The 14,058-nt window shown below is 38.2% G+C and overlaps 1 protein-coding gene across 5 annotated transcripts in view; it reads left to right on the forward strand.

Moving 5' to 3' along the window:
• The window catches only part of Slc4a10 (solute carrier family 4 member 10), a 279,408-nt gene that overhangs the window by 151,332 nt on the left and 114,018 nt on the right, over positions 1-14,058 (forward strand). For all 5 annotated transcript variants that reach the window (XM_032903383.1, XM_032903384.1, XM_032903385.1 and 2 more), the window contains exon 4: positions 7,606-7,744. In XM_032903383.1, the coding sequence (XP_032759274.1) occupies positions 7,606-7,744 (139 nt within the window). The remainder of the gene's footprint in view (positions 1-7,605; positions 7,745-14,058) is intronic.

Consider the following 14,058-nt stretch of genomic DNA (forward strand, 5'->3'; position numbering starts at 1 on the left):
TATCATCTTCCCATCAGTTTTTGATTCCTGTAGTTTTGTAAAGTAGGAAATGAGTCTAGTCCATGGGAATGAAGAAGCAGGAGCTGAATTGTTACAAAGTGATGCCACATTTTCTAGGTTTAGGTAAAAGAAAACAAACTGAGTTTGTGCATTATTTCCAAGAGAATCTTTCACCAGAATTTACCAAAGGACGGCTTTGACAGGTCATTTACTGAGCAGGGTGTATGCTATTGGCAGCTAATCACTCAGCAGATTTACTCTGTGGGAGCAAAACTTAATTCTCTCAGGCCAGCAAAAAGGGGGTTAAACACACACACAAACACACACACACACACACACACACAGATGCACGCACGCACGCACGCACGCATGCACACACACATGCACACAAACGCACACTTGGTGGATGAAGCAAGGCTCCAAAACATTTATTTTTTCTCTCTCATAACTTATGTTCCCCAGCAAAACCTCTTGAGCAGTATAAAAATTGTGCAATTACATTCTATTTTTAAGTGGATAATTAAAATAATTACAAGTGAAAAACAGCATGTTCCCCAATTCCTTTACATGCTTAAACATTTTATATATTATAGGTGAAAAAGCAAATGCAAATTATTCCCAAGGATCCACATAAACTTATGTTTAAATAACTTGTTATAGATTAACGAAGTATAAACAAGCAATGTATTTTTCTCAGCCAGGTCTCTCACTGGCAGGCTTCAAAATTTGTAGTTACAAAGAAAGGATCAATTGTGTTATTTATTTATCTTAAAAGTTAATCTTATAAAGAAAATCTTAAAAGTATCACAAATCAACAATTTTATGTAAAAATCACTCATTTCTACTTTAAATCCTCAGGTGCACACCTATTCATTAATAATTTTTCATTAAATTATATCAGGAAGACAAGAGCAAAAATGAACACAAGAAATTAATCCAAAACCCAACTTTAGCAAGAAAGGCACATCAGCTAGTGCTGTTGGGCTGTCATTGTTCTTGTTCCCTGACTTCAAAGATCCTTCTCTCAACTACGAAGAGTGTACCTTTCTGAAATTTTTTATTTTTTTTTTAAATTAAGGATTGAATTTTATTGAATAATATGCTCTTCTAGTTTTATTTGATATATAACTTAAGGTAGAAATATCAGACCTTTAGAGGGCACAATATGTAAAAAAGATAATCACTCTGGAGGACACACACACACACACACACAGACACACACACACACACAGAGACACACACACACAGAGACACACACACACACAGAGACACACACACACAGACACACACACACACAGACACACACACACAGACACACACACACATTCTTTCATTTAGTTGTAAAGGAAATATTCTTTGCAGGTAGTAGACACATATTTACAAAGCTTTTGTAAATACATTAAAACATAACCATATAAATCACAAAAGTTACATCCTAAAAAATCACCTCTGTCCCCTGACAGGGGACCTCATCACACGTGTCACCTTTAATATTGTCACAGGAGCATGCCCAGGGAAACTGTACCCTGTGACTCTAAGTTTCTTCACTCCTCTTTGACATTCCATAGTCTCAAAACACTTCCAGTTTGAAGTTCTTCCCGGAGACCTACTGAGTCCTAAAACTTCCCTGACAAATGAGGTTGGATAGATTAGGGAACACCAAGAAAGAAATTTAATTTCTTTCAGGTCGAGCTTATGAGAATGAAATTTTTAGTCCCACTGCTGTCTGCATGAATTTCTTAGCAAACCCCAGCAGTACCAGTTTTCTCATTTTTAGTCACACTGATAATAACAATACTGGTTATATATGTATATATATATATATGTATATATATATATATATATATATATATTTACACAAGTCTTTTCCCAGTGGAGTCATGATGATTAATTAACATACTGTCTAGTACTGAGTAAATCTTAACTAAATATTAGTAATGTTGCTGATCGCCGTTGAACTGCTATCCTAAGTCTTAGTAGGCAATTGGTTCGTAGTTATAAAAATATTTGGAATTTCTTTTTTAAATTGACTGTATAAAATTTTACAGTGTAGATATGATGAATATCTGTGCAGGGAGATGAGCATATTGACAAACAATTTGAAGTGGCCATAGGGCTCTATTTTTAAAAATATGTGTAATTGGCTTTTAAAGAAATAAACATATATATGTTTCAAGTCAATTTACTCTATTTCAACTTTGCAGACCATTTTCATGTCTTTGATTTTACTTAGATATAATATTTAAGAGTGTCAATGTATACTTAGAGAAGAAAGAAGCTTCTCACTTTAAAATTTACTTACCCTATTTTATGTGCATTGGCGGTGTTATAGCTGCATGTATGTCTATGTGACTGTCAGATCTTGGAGTTACAGACAGTTGTGAGCTGTCATGCGGTACTTGTATTGGAAACCTAGTCCTCTGGAACAGCAGTAGTGCCCTTCAGCACTGAGCCACCTATCCAGCACCCACCTTTCTGAATTTTAAATTGTCCCCCAAGAAGTTCTATATCAAAGCCACTAACCAAAACATCATAACTTAATTTTACTAACAATGTACATCTCCCAATTCATTCTAAAGTTGATGGTTGAATCATTAATCTGCTCCAGCAGCAATACTTGGAAAAGAATCAATCACTCTCATTCTAAGTGCCAATGACACTGCCCAGTGAGGGGCTGGAACCCCCTTAGAGTTTTCATTCAACTCATAGATTATGAGGGATATGATGATCACAAGGGTAACAAGCCTAGTGAAACTCCATCACAGCCTGAAGTCCTCAGGACACATAGTCCTTGGGGCTCTGCCTCTCTAAGGCACACCCTTTGTGGATGTGCTAAATACTGGGCTGCCCTCCAGGAATTCTAAACTGTTTGCCCATCCTTTCCATGGCCTCCAACAAGAATTCTAACTACTTTATCATGCATTCTTCTTTATCCTGTAATCATTAAGTTTTAGGAGTAGATTTTCTCTCAGTGCTTTCCCCATTGGTTTTCATCAGCCTTTTATATGAGATCTAAGCCAGATCCACATTTCAAGGCCTTCTGTCAATACCTCCTATCTCTGTCTTGTTTGGCGTATCTCCAAAACACCTACACATGTTCACTGCCCTGATAGTTCTCTGGGAATTCAGTTGTTCAAAGCAGGAGTCTCAGCCATCGTCAGCTAGGTAGACATTATTTTATCTTTAGGCAGAAGTCTTAATCTTGGCTTTTTGGAGAATTCCAGGTCCCCTGGTACTCTTGGAGCTCCATTCAGTTGACTCTAGGAAGAGGCAGAGACCCCTCCTCTTCCTCTTTGTCTAGGGATAAGGGGTTTGAGACTCATATCACAGGTCTATTTGGAAAAGTATGCTAGAACGCATGTGTACTGCCTGTCTGTTGTCACTCCTGTCTCAGTGTGTATGGGGGTAAATGTAGGGAGCTTTTTTTTCTTTATTAACTCCAGTATTTCTTATTTACATTTCGAATGTTATTCCCTTTCCCAGTTTCCATGCCAACATCCCCCTAGTCCCTCCGCCTCCCCTTCTATTTAGGTGTTCCCCTCCCCATCCTCCCCCCATTACCACCCTCCCCCCAACAATCACGTTCACTGGAGGTTCAGTCTTAGCAGGACCAAGGGCTTCCCCTTCCACTGGTGTTCTTACTAGGCTACTCATTGCTACCTATGAGGTTGGAGCCCAGGGTCAGTCCATGTATAGTGTTTGGGTAGTGTCTTAGTCCCTGGAAGCTCTGGTTGGTTGGTATTGTTGTTCATATGGGGTCTCGAGCCCCCTTCAAGTTCTTCAGTCCTTTCTCTGATTCCTTCAACGGGGTCCCGTTTTTCAGTTCAGTGGTTTGCTGCTGGCATTCGCCATGTATTTGCTGTATTCTGGCTGTGTCTCTCAGGAGAGATCTACATCCGGTTCCTGTCAGCCTGCACTTCTTTGCTTCATCCATCTTGTCTAATTGGGTGGCTGTATATGTATGGGCCATGTGGGGAGCTTTTAACTAAATTTTCAAAGACACTGTTTGAGAATCTTTCATATTCTCTTACAACTTCTTTGGTGAGAAACATCTGTCAGTTCTCAGTGGTTTAGTTGAAAATCATTGTATCACCATATTTCCCATAATTAGGAATTAACATTCATAGCAATATTCATTTTCATTTAGTTGTGTTACACTCAAATAATATGAGAAAATGTTAAAACTCAACCAAAATAAAAATATTGTTAAGTTTGAAGAAACCTGAAGACATGAATTTGAAGGATAATTATTAAACTTGTTATTATTTCATTTTATCAAAAGATGGGTTATCTGAATACTGACAACTCTTATGCATAACAAGTGTAAAGAAGATGAAAATTTCTGTAATACCAAGATACATCATGGTAAATAAACTATGGATCTCTCCCTTAAGTCAGTAACTATCATAGTCAGTATAAGTGTATACTCCTTGGCAATAAAATCACACATTAAAATGGAAAATCCCCAATTCACCTCTACTGTTACACTTGCTATGCTGAGATAAGAAATGTGTTTATCAGTGTGTTTTTGACAATGTTTGTAAGAACCTGTCTAAATAGCATATGAATAATAAGGAAGCACGAAGAACACAAATAATAATCCAGTTATGAGTTTGCTAATAAAATTTCTAGTTATGATTCAAATGGTTTAATTATCTAAATTGATTTTTTATAGTTAGTTATTCTTTGAAAATTTAGTTTATATTACAAGTGGACAGAGGTTATTCGATTAGTTATTATTATATTTATTCCTTTGGATTCTCATCTTACAATAAGAAGCTATGTATGCTGTTTCCCTAAGGACTGGCCATTGAACCATCTGCATTCCTGACTTCTTACTTGTTTTTAAATTCTCTTCTGCCTTATTCCACTATACTATTCTTCCTACTGAATGGAAACTGCAAGAGGGCAGAAATTTTTCTCTTATATTTCTCTAATTTATTCTATAGAATGGTATTTATAAAGAGAAAGATGCTCGTTATGTATTTGTTTAACATCAATTCTACTATCTATTGTACATCTAATTAAAAAATTCCCGTTCGGCTCCCAAATTTGTTCCTTTTCTCTCTTCATCCTCCCAACGTTGGGATGTCTTCTGTCTCCATTCTTCAATTTTTGAATTATCACCCTGCACTGGTTAATTTTTTTTGCTGTGTTAAAGCACCATAGCCAAAACTGACTTGTGAGAGTAGCTTGTACCTTGACTTAAAGGTTCAGGGTGAGTTCATAAGGGTCTGAGTGAGATGGTAGCCGATGGTCCGAGCAGGATGCTGAACATTCACATCCTCAAAGGCAAATAAAGCCAGAGTGCAATCTGGAAGTGGGTGAGGCTATAAACTGTAAAAACCCACCCACAGTGACGTGCTTCTTCCATTAAGGCTCCGTCTCCTAAAGGTTCATAACCTATCCAAATAGTGCCTTCAACTAAGGACCGAGTTTTCACATATATGAGCCTATGGGAGACATTTCTCATTTAGATCACTACACAGCCATTGTAATAGACCTTCAGTAGTTAAATGCTACCAATGTCTCTGTTTCTAGCCCTCCTCATTGTTTTAGAATCAGAGCAAGGCATAGGGTCTCCATCCAATAACTTTTTATGCTCTTTTCAATCATGCAAGATGCCTTTGTCTAAATTCTTTCACTGTAGTCTTTACTGTTCTTCCAGATGCTTTTGCAAACATGTAAGACCTGTAGTGTTTACATTATAGAATGACAGCTCTTTACCAAGAGTGGGCAAGAGCCCTGAATGCCACTTCCATCCATTACAAGTAATACAGTGACAGTTCAGGAATGTTTGGAAGCTCCTATATAGTTACATAGTTAAACAAAAGAACAATAGAGCAGGTATGTATGTACATTGACATTTCCCATGAGCACACAGTTTCCTTCTGGGATGGTCCTCCTGAAGTGGTCCCTGAACATTACCCTATGAAGTCTTGGGAGGGCTGGCTTTACTTCTCCACTTGTCTTGGATCCAAGGCCTAACTTTAGCCCACCATGGCTACCGCTCGGATCTTAGCTATGGTAGGCTCTGGATCAGCACTGTGTCATTTGTTTTCCCATCAGCTGCACCTGGATTCTGACAGGTTGTAGGCTGAACAAAACATTCCACCTCAGTACAGTTCACACTACATATGCTAGGGGATAGCTCTTCACCTCTTAATCTTTCTCCTACCAACTCTTTGATCATAGTTTAAAGCCTTCCAAAAACTCACCCATGGAATGATTAGGCTCTCTTATTAATTTTCTTCCTGAAAACTCCCACTGATCCCAGATCTGGTCATATTTTTTCCTAGTAGGCTGATAGTCCCCTTTGTCTGATCTTTTGTTAGCATCAGGTATATGCTTTAGTACTTTACGAATTCAACTTCTGTGCCAGTCTTGTTTGTCTGCCAAAGTCTCTTTCACTGCATAGAGATCGTGTCCCTCCACAGGGCTCAGCAAAACCATTTAAGTTCCATACTAGTTCCAATATCTCTGATGGATCAGCCTTTTTCTTAACTCTCCTGTGAGCCTAGCCTTATATGGCCTATTGATTCAAACACAGCCTTGGCATACCTAGTTTTCTCAGTAATGCCTGTCTGCTCTTGAACATGTCATCAAACGTTGCCTCAGTCAGACCTATTTTTTCAGTAATACTTGCCTTTCCTCTTGAACTGGGCAGCAACACTGTCTCCCAGTACCTAGCCTCTTTAGTAATGTTTGTCTCTTATTATAGGGTGGCTGTTCTTCATGGAGATTTCAGGAGATCCTTAATGGCTTGCATGAGCCAGTGTATCAAATAATGCTGCCCCTCACTTTGCAGTAATGCAGCCTTTGTTTCTAGGGGGAATGGCTAGTTAGTTGGTTCACTAAACTTCTTTGCTTCTCCTGCACCAATCCCATTGACTCCAGTTTCATGAGCTGTGCTGATTGCTCCTTCATTCCTTCTTTATGGTCTTTTTTTTTTTTAATTCAAGCAGTTCACACTTTGGCTATTTCCTGTTTACTGTACTTTCATGTGTCCATTAATCCCACATTAAGACTTCTACAAGCAGGTCTATCAATTCTGCCTCACTCTCTTCCTCCTTACCTTCTTGTTTTCACCATGGATTCCAAGGCGTTGGACATGGAGCTTTAACACATATTTACTTTTATCATTCATTTTGTGAGATTTTATAGTCTACAGAATATATGTTCTCCATCTGTTTCCATAAATTTATGCCTAAATAGTCAACATATTGAAGCCATTGTGGTTTTTTATTGTGAAATTATATACTGCAGTGTATAACAATTATCTGAGTATAAACTTACACCCTATAACCTTGCTATATATGTGTCCAGTTATTTTCTTTCTTTTTAGGTATTCTGGGATATTTTCCTTGTAGATAAATCATGTCATCTGTTATATAGACAATTTTTCTTCCTACAAAGGCTTTCTATGCATATATTGATATATTTGTGATTCAAAATTATATTAGACAGTATTATGTTAAGATCGGTTGAATGCTCAGGTGAGGAATACAAGGAGTGTGAAATTGACATTGTGCCAAAGGTTTTGGCTGGGGCATTTAAAGCTTGTAGCTATGGTAAATAGATGTCCTTCTATATGATTCTTTATAGATACCCCATCACAGAGGGTGCAGTTTATTCTTGGAACTGAGGACGATGATGAGGAGCACATTCCTCATGACCTTTTCACAGAACTGGATGAAATTTGCTGGCGTGAAGGGGAAGATGCCGAGTGGCGAGAAACAGCCAGGTAAAGATTTGGGTTGAAGGGTGAAAGAATATTTTTATTTTATCTAGGTCACTAGAAGAACAGCGTCCCAGTGCAACGACTCTGCAAACATCTAGGATTTTCACAGCTTTCTGAATTTGCTCATCTGGCCTGGGCAGATCCTATAATGGTATATGGGTCAGAATGAAATCTGAAGGCAGTAATTAAACAGTGATGCAGAGCCAGCTACAGCTGCAAGCCTTAAAGATAAACAGTAACATGATGTGTGTACCAGCAACAAAACAATGGAAATCAAAAGCAATTTGTTTCTATCTTTTCAGCTGCTGACTTATACCCAAATTGGTGTTATCATGTGGTAATTTCACTGTGGGCTTTTATGGGAAAAAAAAGAGAATTTTGTTGTAGTTCTCAATTTAATGTAGTGTTTGGTAAGGAATAAAAATATTTTATGTTGTTTTTCAAGCATAAAAATTCATTAAGTTGGATATTTTTAGAAATGTATTTTAAAATATTTTTTCATAATTAATATTTTAGTTGTGCCATATAATTATGAATTACTATAAAAGTCAATGAATTATATTTTTATCTTTCACTAACTTACTGACATTTATTCATTTTATACATTTATTTATTAATAGTGATTTATATATATATATATATAATGCCATAGTCTAATAGCATTAGATCTTGTGTTCAATAATCCTACAGTCTAGTTTAGACAAGCCACAGAGTTGTAAATGTCGTATAATGAATACTGTGACTAAGATATGTGTAGTAAGTAGAAAGACCTAGGGTTGTCCTTGCTCTAAAGAGATTCAGGTATTTATATGAATATGACTCACCTGAGGTCTACATAAAAATGTAGATTTTATATATGTTAGACATACAGTCTTAAGTTCTGCATTTTGGTATCAACAAATAAATGTATGCAATAATTTAAATTACCTAATCGCTATGTAATTGAACTTTATCTAGCCAATAGTGATAAAAATTTAGTTTTTTTCCAATAAAATTGCTATAATGATCATTTTTTAAAGCAAGCTTCCATTTGATGGTACATCAAACACTTTTTATTTCCATTTTCAATAGGAAGAACATTTTTGACAAGGGTAGCAGAGAATAGGTCAGAATAACTACATTGGATGAGTGATTTCTGATCTGAATCTTATTTTTTTTACTTTTAATTTAATATGTTTTGAGATTTTCATTCCTGGGCCTTGTATTTTTATCATTTTCACCCCTCTTTCCTTTCCAACTTCTCTCGTGTCTTCTCTTGTCAGAATCGTACCACTCTATATACTGCATTATACTCTTATATACATAAGTACAACCTGATCAGTCTATATAATGTTTCTTATAATGTATATAAAAATAATATTAAAGAAGAGGCTACAAATTTGACAGAGAACAAAGAAGGGCATTTCAGATGCTCTGGAGGGAGGAAAAGTGTATTTAGAATAAGAATCCTTCCCCATAGACTCATGTATGTTAGTTTCCCAATGGATGAATTGTGTGAAAGGGTTAGGAGGTGTGGCTTTGTTGGAGAAGGTGTGTCACTGTGGGAGGGCTTTGAGCTTTCAAAAGAATTTCATAATGCTCTCAGCTACATGCTAATGGCATGCTGTCTGCTTTCCTCCATGATGATCATGGAGTAAGAATCTAAAACTCTAAACAAGCCCATAAATAAATGCTTTCAGTTATGATTAGATATTTTATGTATTTACATTTCAAATGTTATCCCCTTTTTCCCCTCTCCCATGACCCCCTTCCGCTTCTATAAAGATGCTCCTACTCTGACCCACCCACTCCCAACTCAACACTCTGGCATCCCCCTAAAGTGTGGAAATGAGCCTTCACAGGAAGAAGGACTTCTTGTCCTACTGGTGCTGGACAAGGCCATCCTCTGCTACATATGCTGCTGGAGCCATGGGTCCCTCCATGCAAGGGTTGTTTAGTCCTTGGGAGCTATGGGGGAGCTGGTTGGTTGATATTGTTGTTCTTCCTATGGGGTTGCAAACCCCTTCAGCTACTTCAGTCCTTTCTCTAACTCCTCTGTTGGGGACCCCATGCTCAGTCTGGGGGTAATCAACAAGCATCCTCATCTGTATCAGTAGGGCTCTGGCAGAGCCTCTCAGGAGACACCCATACCAGGCTCCTGTCAGCAAGCACTCCTTGGTACCAGCAATAGTGAATGGGTTTGGTGGCTGCATATGGGATGGATCCCAGGTGGGGCAGTTTCTGGATGGCCTTTCCTTCAGTCTCTGCTCCACTCTTTGTCCCTGTATTTCTTCCAATGAGTATTTTGTTCCCCTTTCTAAGAAGGACAAAAGCATCCACATTTTGGTCTTCTTTTTGAGTTTCATATGATCTGTGAATTATATCTTGGGTATTCTGAGCTTTTGGGTTAATATCCACTTACCAGTGAGTGCATCCATTGTAGGGTTTTGTTGTTGATGTTGATGTTATTGTTGTTGTTGTTGTTTTCTGAATGAGTAACCTCATTCAGGATAATGTTTTCTAGTTCTATCCATTTGCCTAAGAATTTCATGTAGTCATTGTTTTTAATAGCTGAGTAGTACTCCATTTTGTAAATGTACCACATTTCTGTACCCATTCCTTGTGGGATGATGTCATTACACAGGTGAAGGCAGGTACAAGATAGAATGATACCTGTCATTGGACAAGAAGTAAGGATGGGCGGGAGAAAAGTTTGAGGGAAGAGGAGGAGAATGGAACAGGAGGAGACTGGAGAGGAAGCTGTGGAGAGAACATGGAGGCTGATTTCAAGATTCCACTCTGTGTATTTACAGGTTGTTATGAATATTCTTAAGGGATGGATGTGTACAGGGCTTTGTATGTTTAGGTGGGAAATTATATCTTATCAATTGGATCAGAGGTTATTGTGTTGTGTGTTCTTTTTGTGGCGATTTAAGTCTAAGAGAGTATGTGGCAGCTGGGACACTAAGCCGCCATGCAATTAAGATGTTTATTTCTGGCATAGTCTTGGGAACTGGATGGGTAGAGAGATTGCTGCCAGGCTCAGAGAGACGCCTTCAGCAGTGTGTAACGGTATGGAGCAGAGTGGGTGAGATGTTTTGCTGACTGAGATAAAGATCTGTCAGATATCTTGTGGCACTGTGGTGTCAGACCTAGTGGAGGTAAAAGACAGCATTTCTTATAAATTTACAACAATTCCTCTGTTGAAGGATATGTGGGTTCTTTCCAGCTTCTGGCTATTATAACTAAGACTGCTATGAACATAGTGAAACATCTGTCCTTGTTATATATTGGAGCCTCTTTGGGTATATGCCAAAGAGTGTTATAGCTGGGTCCTCAGGTAGTGCAATGTCCAATTTTCTGAGGAACCACCAGACTGATTTCTAGAGGGGTTGTACCAGCTTGCAATCCCACCAAAAATGGAGGAGTGTTCCTCTTTCTCTACATCCTCGCCAGCATCTGTTAATTTTTTTTATCTTAGCCATTCTGACTGGTGTGAGGTGGAATTTCAGAGTTGTCGTGATTTGCATTTCCCTGATGATTAAGGATGTTGAGCATTTCTTTTGGTGCTTCTCAGCCATTCAGAATTCCTCAGCTGAGAATTCTTTCTTTAGCTCCGTACCTCATTTTTTATAGGGCTCTCAGAAGTCTAACTTCTGGAGTACTTTGTATATTTCAGATATTAACCCTCTATCAGATGTAGGATTGGTAAAGATCTTTTCCCAATCTGTTGGTTGCCATTTTTGCTAATGACAGTGTCCTTTGCCTTACAGAAGCTTTGAGGTTTTATGAGATCCCATTTGTCGATTCTTGATCTTAGAGCATAAGCCATTGGTGTTTTGTTCAGGAAATTTTTTCCAGTGCCCATGTGTTCCAGATGCTTCCCTAGCTTTTCTTCTATTAGTTTGAGTGTATCTGGTTTGATGTGGAAGTCCTTGATCCACTTGGACTTAAACTTAGTACAGGGAGATAAGAATGGATCGATCTGCATTCTTCTACATGTTGACCTCCAGTTGAACCAGCAACATTTGTTGAAAAGGCTATCTTTTTTCCATTAGATGGTTTTGTCTCTTTGTCAAAGATCAAGTGATCATAGGTGTGTGGGTTCATTTCTGGATCTTCAATTCTATTTTACTCATCTACTTGCCTATCTCTGTACCAGTACCATATAGTTTTTATCACTCTTGCTCTGTAATACAGCTTGAGGTGAGGGATGGTGATTCCCCCAGAAGTTGTTTTGTTGTTGAATATAGTTTTTGCTATCCTGGTTTTTTGTTATTCCAAATGAATTTGGAAATTTCTCCTTCTAACTCTATGAAGAATTGAGTTGGAATTTTGATGGGAATTGCATTGAATCTATAGATTGCTTTTGGAAAAATGGCCATTTTTACTGTATTAATCCTGCCAATCCATGAGCACGGGAGGTTTCTTTCTTCAGACACTTGAAGTTCTTGTCACACAGATCTTTCACTTGCTTGGTTAGAGTCACACCAAGGTATTTTATATTATTTAGGACTATGTGAAAGGTGTCATTTCCCTAATTTCTTTCTCAGCCTGTTTATCCTTTGAGTAGAGGAAGGCTACTGACTTGTTTGAGTTAATTTTATATCCAGCCACTTTGCTCAAGTTATCAGGTTTAGGAGTTCTCTGTTGCAGATTTTTGGGGTCAATTAAGTATACTATCATATCATCTTCAAATACTGATATTTAGAGTTATTCTTTTTCAATTTGTATCCCTTTGACCTCCCTTTTTGTCTAATTTCTCTGCCTGGGACATTATGTACTACCTTGAATAAGTAGGGAGATAATGGGCAGCCTTCTCTAGTCCCTGATTTTAGTGGGATTGTTTCAGGTTTCTCACCCTTTAGTTTGATGTTGGCTACTGGTTTGCTGTATATTGCTTTTACTACGTTTAGGTATGGACTTTGAATTCCTGATCTTTCCAAGACTTTTTACCATGAAGGATGTTGAATTTTGTCAAATGCTTTCTCAGAATCTAATGAGATATCATGTGCTTTTTTTCTTCTCTAAGTTTTTTAAATAATGGACTATATTGGTGGACTTTGTATATTGTACCATCCCTGTATTCCTGGAATGAAGTCTACTTGACTATGATGAATGATCATTTTGATGTGTTCTTAGATTCAGTTTGAGAGAATTTTATTGAATATTTTTGCATCAATATTCATGAGCCAAATTGGTCTGCCTTTCTTTTTAAGGTCGTTGTGTGGTTTAGGTATAAGTGTAATTGTGGCTTCAAAGAACAAATTTGTAGTGTTCGTTTGTTTCTATTTTGTAGAATAGTTTGAAGACTATTGGTATCAGGTCTTCTACGAAGGTCTGATAGATTTCCACACTAAACCCATCTGGACTTGGGGTTGTTTTGGTTGGGAGACTTTTTTTTAAAATAATTTTTAATAATACTTGAGTATTTCTTATTTACATTTCGATTGTTATTCCCTTTCCCAATTTCTGTGCCAACATCCCCCTAACCCCCCTCCCCTTCAATATGGGTGTTCCCCTCCCCATCTTCCCCCCATTACTGTCCTCCCCCCAACAATCACCTTCACTGGGAGTTCAGTCTTAGCAGGACCAAGGGCTTCCCCTTCCACTGGTGCTCTTACTAGGCTATTCATTGCTACCTATGAGGTTGGAGCCCAGGGTCAGTCCATATATAGTCTTTGGGTAGTGGCTTAGTCCCTGGAAGCTCTGGTTGCTTGGCATTGTTGTTCATATGGGGTCTGGAGCCCCTTCAAGCTCTTCCAGTCCTTTCTCTGATTCCTTCAACGGGGATCCCATTCTCAGTTCAGTGGTTTGCTGCTGGCATTCTCCTATGTATTTGCTGTATTCTGGCTGTATCTCTCAGGAGAGATCTACATCCGGTTCCTGTCAGCCTGCACTTCTTTGCTTCATCCATCTTGTCTAATTGGGTGGCTGTATATGTATAGGCCACATGTGGGGCAGGCTCTGAATGGGTGTTCCTTCTGTCTCTGTTTTAATCTTGCCTCCCTATTCCCTGCCAAGGGTATTCTTGTTCCCCTTTTAAAGAAGGAGTGAAGCATTCAGATTTTGAATGTCTTGAGTTTCATGTGTTCTGCATCTAGGGCAATTCAAACGTTTGGACTAACAGCCACTTATCAATGAGTGCATACCATGTGTGTTTTTCTGTGATTGGGTTACCTCACTCATGATGATATTTTCCAGTTCCATCCATTTGCCTATGAATTCCATAAAGTCATTGTTTTTGATAGTTGAGTAATATTCCATTGTGTAGATGTACCACATTTTCTGTATCCATTCCTCTGTTGAAGGGCATCTGGGTTCTTTCCAGCTTCTGG

The sequence above is a fragment of the Rattus rattus genome, chromosome 5, assembly GCF_011064425.1.
Source record: "Rattus rattus isolate New Zealand chromosome 5, Rrattus_CSIRO_v1, whole genome shotgun sequence".
NCBI lineage: Eukaryota > Metazoa > Chordata > Mammalia > Rodentia > Muridae > Rattus > Rattus rattus.